At 30.5% G+C, this 19,052-nt stretch overlaps 2 protein-coding genes across 6 annotated transcripts in view; both read right to left on the bottom strand.

The window, feature by feature from the left end:
- The window catches only part of LOC133330736 (eukaryotic translation initiation factor 4E1), a 158,357-nt gene that overhangs the window by 16,065 nt on the left and 123,240 nt on the right, over positions 1–19,052 (bottom strand). The window lies entirely within an intron of this gene.
- LOC133330735 (four and a half LIM domains protein 2) overlaps positions 8,419–19,052 on the bottom strand; it is a 283,851-nt gene continuing 273,217 nt past the window's right edge. For 4 of the 5 annotated variants that reach the window (XM_061539142.1, XM_061539143.1, XM_061539145.1 and 1 more), the window contains 3 exons: positions 10,258–10,427; positions 8,712–8,898; positions 8,419–8,639 (listed from right to left, as the gene is read on the bottom strand). In XM_061539142.1, coding sequence (XP_061395126.1) covers positions 8,482–8,639; positions 8,712–8,898; positions 10,258–10,427 — 515 coding nt within the window. In that variant the 3' untranslated portion in view covers positions 8,419–8,481. Of the gene's footprint in view, positions 8,640–8,711; positions 8,899–10,257; positions 10,428–16,517; positions 16,752–19,052 lie in introns of those variants that run through there. The other variant, XM_061539146.1, reaches the window with a different exon arrangement.

Below are 19,052 nucleotides of genomic sequence, written 5' to 3' on the forward strand. Positions count from 1 at the left end.
ATTATCATTGCTATCAGTCTAATACCATAGACAGACGATAACCTAAATTTGCATTAAAAATTTCTTAATTTGAATTAATATTTACCCCTGACAGACGAGAGTTTCTGCATTTACGAAACAGTTTTTTGTTTCAAAACAATTGTTTGTCTGTGTGTAGGAAGAAAATATTTACATTTGTTTCGATATTTTTAGGAAATAGATACGTGACATAAAGGAGGAATATCAGCTATGGTTTTAGCAAAACAGCTCCCAATTTGAAAAAAAAAAAAATGAAATTTGCCTTTATTTATTATTTTTATTTATAAATATCAACAAATTTGACAAGAAACAATTAATTTTCGACAGCATTGCCATATTGAAATTTCCTAATTCAGTATAAATTCAGTTTGATTTTGTGCATTAACAACACTTAAAAATGAGGATAATGTACAAGTTAATTTGAATTAAGGCTGTAATAGTACGTTTACATTGTACCGGATTTAGTTAACCCAGTAGGTTGCAATTGTCAATTCCATTGCCTACTTGTCAAATAAATCCTCATAAGGTAGGTTAACCCTGCAAAAAGTTATAATGTAAATGCCGTTTAAATGCAAATTAAGTTTGACTTTAAAGGCTTATAGTACGTTTACATTTAACCGGATTTCGTTAACCCAGTGGGTTTCAATTGTCAATTCCTTTGCATATATGTCAAATAAATCCTCATAAAGTGGGTTAACCGGGTAAAAAGTTCTAATGTAAATGTCGTATTAATATTCTAGCTGCGGTCGTTAAAGTTTCAAAGCCAAACACACCAACAGAAATACATTTTTTCTATCGCATTTTCGTCAATACAAGCACGTTTGGTCATATATTGGTCTGTTCCCGTATTGCAAGAATCTACTCGATTTTACTATTTTCTTCGATAGCATAAAGGAAAATTCGTTATCGTAGTAAAAAGTAGTAGATTTTTGCAGTACGGGAACAGGCCATATATGTAATATCTAGAGGTGGTATTTACCGGTTAAATACCGAAGGGGTGGGTAAATACCCATTTGCGGGTATTTACTATATTGATTGAATAAAAAGTTTGTAATCCAGATATGAATAAGATACAACAATGTTTAATTTTTTTAAAGTTTCCTCCTGAGGATTGATGTAGGTGAATATATTGAGCTTCGAGTCAATATGTACAAGAGTCAACTCAACTAGATTCGTTTTTTTTTAATACAATAAAAAATGTTTTACCCAAAGTTATATATGGTTATAATGGCTTATATTTAAGCGTTTCCATTGTTGATCTTTTAAAAATGTTGAATATATTTTGTTGCTCGACCAACGACTTTACATTCCTTATAGTGAGCACAGCAAATCTGAAGAATAATCATTCCTGGCATTTCATTATTGAAGTAACAGCTATGACACATCTTTATATATGATTTCAAACTGCATTTATTTACTCCTACCATTGCAGCATTTATTAAGACTGTGCTCCAGTCAGTACAAATACGTTTGGAAATTGGCCAACGAATCCCTTATACCTTGTAAAATCTTTTCAGTGGCATTAAAACTGGCAGCATTATTTGCATAATGACTAATCAAAAATGCTTTCGCAATAGGTAATATTGTCCCTTTTTATACCCTTCACCACACTGTGGTACAGGGAAACGAGATAGACATATGGTTCCTTTTGAGAATATGCATAGAATCTCTTTCTAAGTCGATTTATGCATGTCCGTCCGTCCGTCTGTCCATGTTAAATTGTAAACAAAAGTACAGGTCGCATTTATGATCCGAATTGGATGAAATTTGACATAGGTCACTTATTCGGCCCAAGGACGAACCCTATTGAAATTGGGAAAAATCGGTTCAGATTTAGATATAGCTCCCATATATATATTTAACCGATTTAATGTAAATGGTCCCTATATATGTTTCGATTTGCACGAAATTTGGTACAGCCTAATCATTTAGGTCTAGAATGATGTCTAACAAGTTTGGAGAAAATCGGTCCAGATTTAGATATAGCTCCGATATATAGTTTCGTCCGATTTCATGTAAATGGTGCCCCAAAGTCCCTATATATCCTTCGATTTGCACGAAATTTGGCATAACGTACTTAATTGAGCCTAGAATGATGTCTGCCAAGTTTCGTGAAAATCGGTCCAGATTTAGATATAGCTCCCATATATAGTTTCGTCCGATTTCATGTAAATGGTGTACCAAAGACCCTATATATCCTTCGATTAGCACGAAATTTGGCATAACGTACTGAATTTATCCTAGACTGATGTCTGGTATGTTTCGTGAAAATCGGTCCAGATTTAGATATAGCTCCCATATATAGTTTCGTCCGATTTCATGTAAATGGTGCACCAAAGTCCCATATATCTTTCGATTTGCACGAAATTTGGCATAACGTACTGAATTGATGATGGAATGATGTGTGCTGAGTTTCGTGAAAATCGATTCAGATTATGATATATATATATATATATATATATATTTTGATTTTTGTTTGAAGTCGATTTACATACTTTTGTTCCATTGTAACAAACGAATGACATGTTTATGGATAGATCTAGGTCGTTTCACATGTAGATAAATATCACATATTTTATTTCATACAATTTCATGATAATAGTCCTGTTTAATAAACTCATAGTGGTGAAGGGTATCATATAGTCGGCCCCGTACGACTTTACTACTTTCCTTATTGGTTTCTTATGGTAAAATCGTACAACTAACGAGTTAAGGTACTCTTTTGGTTCCATATAATATTTTTTGAGAATTCTTCCAGTTGAATCGAAACATATTCAAAATTAAATGTTTATTTATGGGTCGATTATGGAAAGCAGTCAAACTCCAGTTGCGAGTTCAACTGGCAACGCAATTGAAGTAAAACTTATCATTATGAATATCAACTTTTCTCAGTTGCTGCACGGTAAAAAATTTTAGTTTAATTTTAATGCCGAGCCGGTGTGTATATATAACAAATCCAAAAAAGTATTAAATCTATTCCATTATGGAATACTTTTAAGGAAATTGAAAGAGAGTGAATGAGAGAGAGAGAGAGAGAGAGAGTTGTTTATTATTTTTAGAGCATTAAAATAACACCAATGTGTATCACGGCTTAAACCTTTTTGTGTTAAAATAAAACCAAAATATTTATATTGAATACCTAACTAGGAATTAATTTAATGCCCTGTGGAATAGGTTATACACCGAACTCAGTGTTATTTTTATGCTTAATAAGAATTTGATTAATAATATTCGGAATGTTTTATATTCTCGAATTGGTGTTATTTTGTATGCTAAATGTGTTGCTTTTAATATAGTTAGGTGCATAAATAAAATAAATTTAATGGTTAGTTTTTTAATATATATTTCATCTATTGTATAATAACATAAATTAAGTAATACAATTTCTTATTGAGGTAGAACATCGGGTCTTAATAAGTATTGCTTTGAGTTAATCATATAATATTCATATGGCCTTAAAAAAATCTCCATAACACTAAGTTCCTTAAACTAAGTTCAAAAGTCGGACGGAGCCGACTAAATGATACCACCGCTTTGGGTACACACAAGAGATGTTAATATTGAGATGAAATCGAGCGAAATTAAATGTGCTATCTAGATAGTTATTTGAACCAATTGAAAAAACCTCATACATATACCATGTTAAACGGGCTAACTTGGATTCTTTGGTGTACCATTTGTATGAAATCGAGTAAAATTAGGCAAATCTATCTGAACCGATTTTCACGACACTTGACAGACATCACTGTGGGCTCAATTCAGTACAATATGCCAAATTTCATGCAAATCGAATGATATATAGGGATTTTGGTGCACCATTTACATTAAATCGGACAAAACTATATATGGGAGCTATATTTAAATCTGACCCGATTTTCACGACACTTGACAGACATCACTCTAGACTCCATTCACTACATTATGCCAAATTTCATGCAAATCGAATGATATATAGGGACTTTGGTGCACCATTTACATTCTCTCGTTTCCTTTCGCAGTACAGTTCCTGTAGTTGTTTGTAACAGGCAAAAGGAACCATGTGTTTATCTCGTTTCCTTTTGCCTGCTACAATCATATGTACAATGACATAATACCCTGTACCACAGTGTGGTCAAAGAAATCAAATAGATTTCTACTTAACTTCTTAAAATGTGTGCTGCTGGTTGTTAACGTGGGTTCTTCAAAGCAAAACTCTACAAAAAACAACAACAGGAACTGTACTGCGATATTATTCCTGCCAGCACCTCAAAATCAATGTCGGCACCGTCGCGATCTTTCAACACAAATGCTCTGCCTTCTACATTAAGATTCAGCAGGTTTACAACATTGAAAAACATTAATTAGCAAAGTATTTCATTGGTTAACGCTTTTAGGCATTACTCACTTGAAAGTAGTATTCCTTTCGGAGTGAAATCCTCACTTTCTGGATCAGAAGTCTTAATTATGTAAAATTTTCCACCACTTTTAACTTTTTAACATTGCAATGGTTTTTTCTTACTTTTCTTCTTCTTCTTCTATTTGTAAACACGTGAGAGACACGCAACTTAACAGCTGTTTTTAATACCTTACAAGGTGTTGTTTTTAAACTTTAAGCAATAACATTTTTCTATGTAAACAAAACAAGAAAATCATGAGAGAGAGACACAACTGTTGGTGTTTTTTTAAACATTAAGGAATAAAATTTTTCTATGAGAGAAATTTATTTCTTTGTTGGTGTTAAAATTAAACTTAAAGTAATAAACTAAAGAGAAACACATTTTTAATTCCTTTTTTGGTGTTATATTTAAACCAAATTGAACTGTTTTTTCTTTTATAGAAATAGTTAAATCAAATTTTGGTGTTATTTTTATACCCAGTAAGCATTAAATAACTCAAATTTCTCATGGCGTTAAAATAATTCCCTGAAGTATTTAAATTTGTACCATATGGTTTAAAATATAAACTATTTTGGAATTAATTTTATGATTAATTCCAAAGAAGTTTAAATTTAACTCCGCTATGTTCAAGGTGTATTTAATAAGGTGTAAGTGACATTCATATGGTTTCAAACTTTTTCCTTTTTTGTTTGTAAAGTAAATTGTCAAAAACATTTTCAATAACATTTCAATTTCAAAAATGGTCTTTAAATTTACGCTTTTTTTATAATAAAAATTCAAGAAAACTACATTCATAGAGATGGACGGAAAGGAAACCTAGGATTAAATCAGTTATAACCCCGTTCGCCGATTGGTCCACATATCTTATGTTATGTGTGGGAATCTGTCCATAAATCCCAGCTACTCATAAAATCGAGGAGATTATGTTAGCCTATATTGGAATCGGCCCCTTGGTGCTTGTCACAATCCTCGGCGGAGGTTAAATACACCTACGGTCAACACAATTTCCATGATTTAGTCTTTGACCGGGGATTTATGTTCTTCAATTTGAAGCCACTCCATAGAAAAAAAGATTGTAATTCACAATATAAACAACATCACATGGAGCCATGGGCTGCATGTGGGAAACTTAAAATTAATCGCGACCAGGTCTTAAACTTTATTCTTCACTAACCTAAAACCACTAATAACCCAAGAATACACAAATTCATTAATTATTCCTCAAAGAATAGTTCTTGACAAAAATAAATTTTTAATTATTTTTGTTTAGTTTTGTCAAAAACTTATTGTCAGCATGACAATTTAATTTCTATAACAACAATGTTGTTTTTGTAAAATATTTGTTGCTGTATCTGATGCATACACCTTGGCTATGTTTAAAATTTAATCCAAAACTTTTTACTGTGTGTCGATAATACTGTTTTGACATTTCTACAACTAGAAAAGTGAATAAAATATTTCAGAAAAACTATTTATATGTGATGATAAGTTCAGTGGAACTATTTTTTGATGATGAAAATTATGTTGAAAGTGTGTCATTTATTAGAAGGCATTTAAGAGATAAATCTATTAGAACTACCATCAGTTCTGTGAGTAGATGCTGACGTTTAGAGAAATGTTCAATCAAGTGCTCATATTAGCTTGAAGGCGTATTTTCGACTACCAAAGATGCCGTTGTGTACATTGATGAAGCCTGTGGAGGGAAGTTTTCAAAAGTCCCATAGCAATGACTTCAACCTTGGCATGGCTCAGCCGACAATGTCGGTGGTTTTCGCCTAAGTTATCCGGCTAATAGAGGAAAAACTGTGTAAAATTTTGATTGTATCCAAAATAACGGAGGAGGAAAAAAGAAGGATAAAATTTTTTTATTCGAAAACTAAGTTCCAGGGTGTTGTCGGATGTATTGATGATACACACGTACATATCATGGACCCAAAAGAAGATGTTCGCCACGTTCTGCCATTCATTTGGAATGCGTGTTGGTGGGCCATAGCAGTTAAGGTCTTCTGAAATGGCCTTCCACACATCATCGATAGTGGCTTTAGTTTGACCAAAAGCTCACCCAAATGTAGCCGCGTGCTACATTTGGGTGAGCTTCCATCCGGGCAATAAGGACCTCAAATTGTTCTTTTGTAGTAATATTAACCATTATGGGAAGCCTACAAAGTTCAGTTATTATATACAGCAACAAGAAATAAATGGTTGCCGAAAAATTCTATTTGAAGCAACTGAAGTTGACAACAGTTGCCATCCATGGTTGCCATCCGTAATCGACCCATTAGTTGTAAAACTCGGATTGGTCCTTCAGAAATTAAATATATTTTATAAATTAAATCTTTCCAATTTTTATCACACAACATTTAAACAGATTAAAATTTATATATTTACCCCAGTCTAACCTTCGTATACATTCGTGCTTTATAGGTATATGAACGTTGGTTGTTGGTACATCTTGATCGTTACCTGAAATTTTTAATTCTCTAGACTGAGCAACGAGATTTTTGTCTCTCCAATTTCTTGGGTTAATATTTTTTAATTCAATTTTTTCTATGTACCTCCGAAATTTGAAAAGTTTAGTCGCTTCAAGTGATTTGTTGCCTCGAAAACTTGCCATTGAGTCCATAGTGCGATGTAGGGAACTTCAGATTTTTTTAATTGTCACGACTTATGTTCAAGCTACTAGCCCAATTTTCCAACCCGGAGTGTCTGTCAAAGTAAATTTTTTTTTTCATTAAAAGGTGCAGTTTTAGAAAATCATAGACATCCACAAGCAAATCTACTACATACTTAAATATATAAATAAAAATACAATTTCAATTTTTTTTTACATTAATTTTATTTAAATATTTCTCTCGTTTACGAAAATAGTACACTGACATTTTTAATTTGTTGAATTTAGTTTAAACAATAATGGCGTATAATTAGAAAAAAAAATAATAGTAATAAAAATAAAATATATTTACATACACCCACTAAATTTAGATGTATGTGTGTATTCAAGTATTTAACAATTTCAAAAATATTGTGCATTGGTTGTTGTAGTTGTTTTCTTTTTGTTTAAAGGTACTTCTAAATTCAATTGTTTGAATTATTAATAACAATATTTATTGAAAATATCTAGTGTTGTTGTTATTTTAGGTAATGTTGTTAATTAGAAAAAATAGGTTTAAATAAATATTTATTTAGTGGCTGGTTTTGTTGTTATTAATTAAATAAATTTTTAAATTAGGATATATAATGGTTGTTGTTGTTGGACTGGAAAACAAGGAACACTTATTCTCTTCAAAACAATTCAATTGTTAAGAGCCAGTTTATCTGTTATGATAGACTTACGAAACAAATAATTATAAAATGGAGGAGGTATTAACACCAAAATAAGGAAATTATTAAAAAAATATTATGTATATCAAATAAATATTAAATAGAAACTATACAATTAAATAATAGTTTTATGGAGAAGAAGAGGAGAAACAGCTATAACCCAGGATTAGAAATTAAAGAGATGATTTTTTTATTTTAGTTTTGTTTAAATACAATATTAATAATAAAAAATAAAAATTAAAAAAAGAGAAAATAAAAAAAATGTTTCAATTTTTTTTTTTCATTATAAACAAATACATAGACTTGGTCATACAATATCGGTAACTGTGTACATATGTATGTGTATTTTATAAATTAATTAATTTATTAATTTTTCTTCATATATATATTTTTTTGTAATGCAATGCAATTTATAATTTGTTGCTTGGTTGGCTGCGGCGGCATCATCGACTTTGCATGGATTTCATTTTGCATTTTTATGGAAATATTTTTTTTTCGTTTTTAAGAAATGCAATCTATTTGAAAGGGAAATAAATAATTAATTTATTTGTGTGTGTGTGTGTTTTTCGTGGAGGTGTTTCTAATTGTTGTTGCTTGTGTATGGTTTTCTTAATTGATTTTGTAGTTTTTTTTCTCTTGTTTTACAATATTGCTCCAATAGTTGCTGTTGTATTTCCTTAATATATTTTACAATTTAATTTTTTGTTTTGTTTTTGTTATTGGCTGACTTGTTCGTAGCGTATAATTCAAGATGATGTGGCCCAATTTACATGAGCTTTTGCTTGGCACATTCGGGGCAAATAATATCGGGTCCATCGGTGATGAAACCACGTCCGACTAGACTAGTCCTGCAGCTGGCACAGACGAAACAGTCATGATGCCAGTGACGATTTTCAAATGAAATGAAACGAGTGCCACCAATACCTAAATGGAAAGAGATAACAAATAAACATTATTAAAATAAATTATAAATAGAAGGTTTTTATCTCCACTTACCGGTTATGGGTTTGACACAAGAAGTGCAGCGTTTGGCAAATAGTTCACCGAAACATTCAGCACAATAAGGCTTCTCGTCGCGACTAGTGAAACGTTGACCAGCCAACGTAATGTTGCAGTGGGTGCAAGTGAAGCATTCACGATGCCAGGGTTCGTTCTTGTAGGTCACACCACCAGAAGTGATAACCTAGAATACCAAAAAATATTATATTATAATTTCATTCATTTGATGATTTAATTTCAAAAATATATCATTTTTATATCCATATTTATCACGCTTATCATTTTGAAAATTTCAAACTCAATTAAGGAAAAAAACTTCCTAACATTTTCTCTGACCAATTACTAAATATAGTGCAATGTAAATGTACTATAACCTAGTGAGATTGTTAAAGTACTGTATGCCCCACGATGCGATAATAAAGTGATGTATCCAAACAAACCCCTTTGTTTTTGTCTCTACCATCTGTCAAAATTTTCCTTATAATATTTCACTTTGACAGTTAATCGAGACATCAAATGCGCTAAATGGACTACCTATTTATTGTGCCATGGAATGTACCTGAAATTAATGACATAATAATAAGGTGATATATCAAAACAAAAACATCTGTTTTTTATTCGACCATCTGTCAAATTTTATCTAGTAACATTTATCATGGTTGGCAACATTGCATGTCGAATTCAAGTAGAAGCTATGCACATTGACAGTTAATCGGATAGTCAGCTGCGTTAAATGAAGTACCTATTTATTGTGTCATATACCAGTTTAAATCGGCTCGATAAACGATTAACCATTAACGACGATTTAAATGATAGTCAGCTGATGTTTGTATACATACTAAATTATTAATTTGTGCAATTTTTTTTTTTTGGAATTTGAAAATGGAATGAAGTATTAAACATTTAATATATTCTCTTCTAATGAAAAGTTAACGGTATGGAGAAAACCCAATAAAGGGATGGATATAGCAAATTTGTGATCCACAGTAAAGCATGGTGGCGGCTCGCAAATGGTTTGGGGTGTATGTCATCTGCTGGAGTGGGGCATATAGTGTTTGTTGATGGAAAAATTGATAAATATGCAAATTTTGGAATTTTTAAAAACAATTTAAAACAATCCGGTGAAAAGGGGAACTTAAACTGTTTTAAGTTAAGTTTCAATTAAGTTATTTTTCAATTACAACTGTTCCAAAGTATTCGAAACAGTGATATGAACGAAGTCTTATGTCAAAAATTTTGATTTTGTTTACGTTTTGTTTTATAGACCTTGGTTTGGGATTTGAGGATTTTGACAGCAAGCTTGAGAGGCTGCTAAGCTTTTCCTTCTGGATCTTGGTCTTATTAGTGTCACTAATTAGACACTTGATCTCTGTCATATTTTTTCTTATACGTTTGGTACTCTTATTTTTGAGCTGCCATGGTGAAAACATAAACAAACATCAGCTGATAGCCATATTAAATGATCTCAGAGAAGTTGTAAACAATTTGTTTTAATTTTTCAAAAAAAAAAAAAAAAAAAAAATTGGTATAAACATCAACTAACCTTGTTGCATTTAATGCATCGAGTAGCAAACTTCTCCTCATAACAGCCAGCACAGTAGATCTCCTGTTCCCTGGGGATGAATGACTTGGTGCCAATGGCCGTTTTGCAGACACAGCAGCAGAAACAATTTTCATGCCATTGCCGGGTCTTGTATTCCATTTTCTTTGTGCCTGAAAGTTACGTGAAAAAGAAAAAACTTATTAACAACAATTGTTTAAATCATTTATATAGAGTGTACTTAAAGATAAGAAATTTTAAGCATTTTTCATTATGCGAAAATGTAACTTTTTAATCGCATTCTCTGCATATTTCTTTGTGTATTATCGTGTGATTTTCGCAATGTGATGAGTGATTTTTATATTGCAAATTTTCGCAATTGCTTCGAATTGCATGTCAGACCAAATTCATTTGAGTCTCTTTATTGCAGCTGTTTTTTTTTTGTTGGTATTTCTCAAAGAATACAATTCCTCCACTTGGATGGCGTGGCATGACAAAAAGGCAAAAATTGACATTTGTCACGCAACCTTTTTTTGCAGTCGAATATAAAAGGCAATCAACGGAATATTGGGTTTTTGACATTGTGCCATTGACACAATAATAGTTAATGAAATCGAAATTTGTATATTTGTTATCTCTGCAAACCCTTAAACTATTTTGTCTATATTTTTGGAGCAAACATTTTCTATACTGCAATATTATTACAAAAGTTAGAAAAATATTTTATATAATTTAATTCTTAAGGTCATAGAGTTAATAAAATCAGTTAAAAGTACGTTCAGATTTACGAAATCCACTCGACAAATTTGTGAACATGATTAAGGTGACGTATACGCTATCGAATTGACATTTGAGATCGAGTTGATTTAGTACTCTAAACGTGCTCTAAGATCTGTATTTGAGAAAAATGGATCACTTCATTTCAGTATCCGAATCTGAATTTAAGGCACGTTTAGACTATAGTTTTTTATCATGATATTGTGCATTCTCTCGATTTACCAATCAAACCGATTCAATCCGATTAATGCAATCCATGGCACAATGAATAGGTAGTCCATTTAGATCAGCTGATGTCTTGATTAATTGTCAAAGTTCGTAATTTCTACTTGCATTCGATGTGCAATGTTGCCAACCATGTGAAATATTATATGAAAAAAATTGACAGAAGGTCAAGACAAAAACAAAGGTATTTGTTGTGATACATCACCTTATTATTGCTTATTTAAAATACAACATCCAAAAAAATAAATAATACATTAAAATTATTAAATATTCAAAATAATTAACAAAAATATGCGGCTGGAAAAAATTTTTTTGCATTCATAATAAATATATGGAAATGACATATATGGAATGGAATTGACAATTTTAATCCAGTGGATTTACTAAATCCAGTACAATGGAAGTGTACTATTACATATACGATTTTAAATTAATTGGGTTAATGAAATACACTACACTACAAATACCAGAAATACACTCAACTGTTTACATATAATGTCTGTTCCAGAGCCTACAAGAATATACAAATTTTTACTATAATAAAAATGTTTCTTTTATTTTATCGAAAAAATTCGTAGATTCTTGTACGGGAACAAACTAATACCTTTCATAATAATCTAAATGACAATCATCTGATGTTTGTACAAATACTAAATATACTACGTTGCTTTTAATTTCGTTTACAAATTGAAAAAGACCCTGCCGTATGACCACTTACATTTGTATAATAGATCATGAATCGGACCTTCAACCAATATCTAAAGTTTTATGTAAGCCTTCATTGAAATATTTTTTTCAAATAAATACCATGGTAGGTACTCAATTTAGCGCAGCTGACTATCCGATTAACTGTCGGAGTGCATAGATTTTGAGAAATATTACTAAATACACTTTGACAGATGTTTGAATAAAAAACAGATGTTTTTTTCTTTTATACATCACATTAATACCGTTGCATCATGCTTAATACTGTTATTATTAATTAACGGAATATATCAGTTTTTTTCAAATTTAATGGATGTTGTTTACGTTTTCTTAATGGAAGTCAATTCACAATAATGGATTTTGACAGCAAACTTGAGAAACAGCTGGTCTTCCTGGATGACCTTGGTTTTCGACATGGTACAATAAATAGGTTCTCCAAGATCTATTAATAAGGTCGCACAGGCAGCAATCGAAGTCGGAAAACAGCTGTTTTTCTGAAGTCTAATGTCAAATATCTCGACTTTGTTTACGTTTTCATAATGGAAGCCAATTCACAATAATGCATTTTGACAGCAAACTTGATTGGCAGCTGATATCCAGCTGGTCTCCCTGGATAGCCTTATTTAAAGGCCATGAGTTTCTCCAATTAACGCAGCAGACCATTCTTCTTAAATTCGACGTCCAATGTTGCCAAACATGAGTAATATTTCTAGGCAAAATTTGCCTTTACTTCAAGAATTTGGTTTATTTTGTTTAATGTAAACATGCTATAAGTCAACGACACACAAAGGTGACATTTATATTTTATGTTTACATTAAGAATTGTTCCAGTTTCTTTGTAATATTTTTTTTTGCGCAAATGAAAAACTTTTTCTTCATATTTTATGTTCTGCGTTTGTTTATATGTCAATTTGAAAATTAAGTTCAATGGCCTCTTGTGTGCGTGCAAGAAAATAATTACTAAAAAATAGTAACATAATAATTTTAAATATTTCTACAAAGTTTGACAACAGGAAAATATGACAATATTTCTTAAAATGTTTGACCCATTTTCCCTCCCAAAGAAAAGACAACAGAACAGACAGTAAATTATGCGATCGCATAAATCATGGTGGGAAAATTATTTTACTAGGAAAAACGCTCAATAACGCAACAGTTTAGAACTTTGTTGATTCAGACGCTTCCTCTCTCCCTTTTTCTTTCTTTTAATGACAACAATATAAAAATAGCAAACAACTTGTATATTTATATAAATATACAAGTCAAATAAATTAATAATAAAAAATCCCGTCTAGTCATAAACAATTTTCATAATTTTCCAATAAAAATGTCAATCGGAAAGTAAACAGGTTAACGACATCTATAAATAATGTATCAGAAAAGGAGGTGGGACAGCAAATAATCAATTTATGGAATTGTGTTTGTTTTATGTCTTGGATTAAATAGGGTATATTCAAATATTACACAAAAGAAAAACTCATCCTTGATTTTCATATTATAAAGTTTAAAATTACTGGTTGCCAACTGAATCAATCAATTGTCATTGTTGTCTAACAATTTTGACAAATAAATGACAAGATTTTACTCATAACCTTAATTACCAAGCTAATTGGACTAAACTTTGGCAGCATCGTTTCGTTAGAATTTATAATATAAACCGTTGATCGTCATATTTCATCGAGTGAATCACTTGAACATTTTTCATATACATACTATACATTTAAATAAAAAAAATTTAATTTTTGGTGACATAGGGATTAGAATGACGTGAGCAAAAACATAATGTTGCTGTGTTTTGTTTTCTTTTCGTTTTCATTCTTTTTTTTTTTGCTTTCTTATTTAAATGTTGCCCAAAAGCATTTTGTTAATCCCATAAAACAAAAACAAATAAAAAAATTTATATAAATTTATATAAAACCAAATGAACGCCCACTACCAATTATGATGCATCATAATAAGCGTCTAGATTTAATAATGAATATATAGTTTTTTTTTGAATTTTGCCAAAATTTAAAGAAGATTGTAGTTTTTTTGTTTTCTCTTCTTTTGTTATTGTTAATTGGTAAAAAAAAAACTGTGATGATATCATAAAACTGCAAAATTAACTTCAACATCTGGTTTTTGCCGAACTAGTCCCATGAGTAACAACAATAATACGGCATAAGACGCATAGAAAGAACTAGAGATTGTTTTTATTGAAAAAAATCTATATCGACACATTTGACCATGAAAATCCTAGAAAATCTGCATTTGATCAATTTATTATTTATTAATTTTTATGTTATTAATAAAAACCGATCTAATAAAATTTTAATATAAAATGTATTTTACATATGTGCTGTCACTTTTTTACATATGGAAATCGAACTCGTCATGTGAAACATACGGAAATTTCAATGTGTCAAAACGAATGCAATTACATTGTATAGGGCTATTTTCGTATGTGAAACATAAGGAAATCAGCTGTTTGAATGAAACACATTGTTGGGAGAAAATATTTCAATTGCAATTCAAAGAAAAGAATGAAAAGGCAACAATTACAAATTATTATTTCGTTTGTAGGTGTTTAATAAAAAAATTATGTTGATTTAAGAAAAAATAAAAGTGTTTTTTTGTTTATAGGTTATGTCATATGTAAAATACATATGTATTTGAACACAAAAATAAATGTTTTGTGTACACTGCTAATTTTGACACACATAAGGAATTACATATGGATGAAATAAGTGACAGCACATATGTAAAATACATATCGTGTAAAAACACCATTATACGTCAAATAAAATCCACTGGATTTGTGAACAGGATTAACGTGAAGTATACGCAATGGATTTGACATTTACTTACACCAGTATTATCCCAGGATAACGCCAGAGATTTTTTCTTCAAAATCTTAATTTGAAAACTTAAATATTTTATTTATAAATAATAACTTTTGGATAAAATTTAGTTCCAGCATGAAGCTTGGAGAGTATAGAACAAGATACATCAATAAAATAAAATAATTTGTAGAAATTCGCTGAGATAACGGTTGATATCTAGCAGTGGGTCTGTAGTTTTTGGCGTTCTTTTAAAACGAAGGTGGCGCCAAATGACTTAATAAAATATAAAGTTGTAAGTCAGCTGATATTGGCTTACGTATGCATACACATTGCTTTCATATTTTGCAAGGCCTATTAACAAGGTCATCCAGGCAGACCAGTTGGATATCAGCTGACTCTCATGTTTGCTGTCAAAATCCATTATTGTGAATTGACTTTTATTATGAAAACGTAAAGTCTCATTTTTTGACATTAGACTTGAAAAAAAACAGCTGACTTTCGCTTGCAGGGGAAAAATAATATAGACATGTGTTGTTACAAAATACTATTTAATTTAAACAATTTTATTATTTAAACAATTTTATATTTTTCAAGGCTGCTGACATTTTATTAGTGTTGTATTTGAAATTATTTCAATTTCGCATAGGATTTCGAGCAAATCAGGGAAATAAATGGACTTAAATATAATATAAATAAATTTAATACTAAATCGAGTTAAATGCAGCTCGATTTATGCATATTATCATGATAAATAGTCTGAGATGATGTAAATTTAGTTGACATTCTACTAAAATATGTTCTCAACTTTTTCACTTGTATTAAAAAACACAAAGGAAATGGTAATTTTAAAGGCACTATGCCAGATTTAATGTAAACATATGATAATATACTAAAAAGTGCTGCCAATTTAATATATTGAAAAAAAAAACATGGCACAATAAATAGTTAGTACCATGATGCAATAATAAGGTGATGTATCAAAACAAAAACATTTTTTTTGTCTCGATAATCTGTCAAATTTTTCCTTATAATATTTCAAAAATTTTGGCAGCATTGCACATCGTATTCAAGTAAATTTTACCACTTTGACAGTACACATGGCACAATGAATAGGTAGCCCATTTAGCGCAGCTGATGTGTTGATTAACTGTCGAAAGTGGGTAATTTCTACCTGAATTCGATGTGCAGTGTTGCCAACCATGTAAAATATTATATGGAAAAATTTGACAGACAAAAACAAAGATTTTGTTTTGATACATCACCTTATTATTGCATCATGGTAGTACATTTAGCGCAGCTGACTATCTGATTCGACGTACAATGTTGCCAACCATGAGATATGTTTTTTGATACATCACCTTATGCATCAGCTGATCTGTAGATGTACGAACTGCTAAAAATGTTGTTGTAATTCAGAAAAACTAAATATAATACTCTGAATTTGTTAACCAACAAATTTAATCAATTTCAGAATTAAGTAGACTTAAATTAATGTGTCAATAGCGCAATTTCGTTTCGACATGTCAGTGTTGTTGAAACAAATTGCTGATGCATTTACATTGCTTCGAAAAAATATATTCAAAATATTATTTTATATAAAACATATTTTTCTATTACGAACATTATTCACGATTCCCTTTTTTAAAATTTTCATTTGTTTATTTTTTTTTTCATTTTAAATAGCAATATTTTAGAATGTTTTCCCAATCCTCTTTTAACTCCAAAATACTTTACCTGCTTTTGTTAATTTTGGATCACCCAGGCGACAAAAATCGCCGAGGGCACAATAGAAATTTCGATTTTCTTCGCGGGCAGATGCATTTGGCAGGAACATACTCAATACGGCTATGTCTTCATTATTTTCCTTGGCTTTTTTGATGCGATCGGCTCCGATTGTTTTGGTTTGTAGGTGTAAACGCGATTTCATGCGCGACGATAAAACATCAACATCGGTCATATTGGATAGTTTATTTTATATATATACTTTATGCACTATTTCAATAATTTAAAAATATTATTAAGACTTTTTGGATTACTTTCAGAAAGAAACTGTATTTGGAAAATTACTATAGTAAAATAAAAATGTGCTGTCATGGAAATATCAAGATTTTTTCTTTTCTAATTAATTTTACAACAAAGTTTAGTTGTTGTTATTGTCGATTTGACCATTTTTGTTGATCAAAAACAAAATACATAAAATTGAAAACATTTAATTAAATATTCTAGGCATGTTCGAAAAAACGTAACATCATTTAAGAACTTAATTAAAATAATTCGAAAACACATAAAAAATGTTGCCAAGTATGGTATAGATTTCCTTAGACAACGTTTAAAACGAATTCACTAAATTCTCTGATAAAATTAATTTCCTCTTTGCAACAGTTATAATTAAACATTTAAAATGCGTATGATGGTGTGTGTGTGTGTTGGCAACGAACATGTATGAAGTAAAGTTTGCCCGACAAACCATGAAATCAACACAAAATTGTATTTAATTCTAACATATAATTTATTATCTGCTTGTGTTTTTCTTGTTCTTCAAATTGTTGAAGAAAAACAATAATGAAGAATGATTAAAATCTTCTTAGTGCAGCTTAACAAAAGGTGAATAGTCTCCATTTGTTTTTGGTATATGACATCATATGTCAAAAAAGTATCAGTATATCAGTGAACAGGTTTTTTTATTTTTCGCTAGACTCGATGACTCCACAAATGTTATAAAAAATAATTTATTTGTAATAAATTTTTATAAGCGTAATTTCAAGTATTTGAAATTTTATTTTGCAAATTTAGGCCAATTTCAAAACGAAATTGTAGAGCTAGTTGTCAAATATTATTTATCGACCTGATACTAATTAATATTTTATAGACCAATTAGTATTGACCATATTTACCAGGTTAGTTATTGGTTGTTTTTGCGATATTTTATTGGAAGATCAAGTGTTAAGATAAACATAATTCGAGATTATCTCAAATCCAGTATGTGTGAACACTTCATCATATGAAATCGGAGGTGATTATTTTCATGATAATTACGGATTAACAAAATTTTATGCATTAAGGAAAACAGAAAGTTGAGAGTTTCGAAACCCAAAGCCATGTTTAATCTACGCCTTCTAAATCGATGTATTAAATACTGCTGACAGTCAGCTGCTATTTGTTTACTGGTTTCATAATTTCTGTGTCAATTTTTCTTGCCCAATATTTTCATAATTCTAATAGATATTGTTATCCAATGGAAGAATAGTGCATAATAAACTATATTGTTTTTAAATATAGTAATGTTCGTAATTATTTTGAAAAATTGTTTCTGTCATTGTCATATTTCTGTTAGGCAACTATTTTGAATTTTAAAGTAAACAAATTTTGGTACTTTTAGGAAAAGTGGTGCATTTTTTGTCGCGAAAACAGTGTTGTATTTGAAATGTTCTCTATTAAGGCTACGTTTAGATCTCAAACATAAATTCCATTGCGTATACGTCGCGTTAATCCTGTTCACAAATCGAGTGGGTTATATTTGACGTATACGCTATGGAATTGACATTTGAGAACGAGTGGATTTCGTAAATCTAAACGTACCTTACGCATAGGATTCTGATCTGATTTTTTCGACAGTGATACCAAGTTCATACTACAGTATTTACAATTAATTATTATTAATAAGGTCATCCAGGGAAACAGCTGTATATTGGCTGCTTCTCATATTTCTCTCAGAACAGCTGTTCGTGCAATGAACTGTCAAAAAGTTTCTCTCATTTGAAACAAAAGACAAAAACATAATTTTGAACGAAAATCTCTCAATTTTCGGTGGAGCAAAACTTTTATCAATACATTCTGAATTAAAATTTTTGAAAATATGTTTAAAATATCAAATCTTAAATATAGTGGTATACAGATCATCAATTCGGACTGTCAGTTTTTTTTATCGATTACTGACTGTGCAACAACCATGAATATTTTCGTGGTTGCCGGATGAGTGACGAAAGTGATTGTGTGTACACCTCTTTCGTCGTTATTGGACAATCAGCAGTCTATGAAAAAACTGTCATGCAAAACTGATAGTGGGTACTCGTCTTAAAACATCAACAGAAAGGCGTTGCTATTTTTGAAGAAACCAAATAAATTTTCTTAGTTTACTAATCCAATTTTTTTTTCTCAACGATTTTTTCCACTTATGAAAATTGTGTTACCCATTAATAACTCAGATATTAAATAGATCATCATGACTATTAATCACTTGCACTGGTTTGATATTTTGGGTGGGATATC

This window comes from Musca vetustissima, unplaced genomic scaffold (genome assembly GCF_032173495.1).
Source record: "Musca vetustissima isolate MV318-11 ecotype Yass unplaced genomic scaffold, APGP_CSIRO_Mvet_v1 utg69497, whole genome shotgun sequence".
In the NCBI taxonomy this organism is placed as follows: domain Eukaryota; kingdom Metazoa; phylum Arthropoda; class Insecta; order Diptera; family Muscidae; genus Musca; species Musca vetustissima.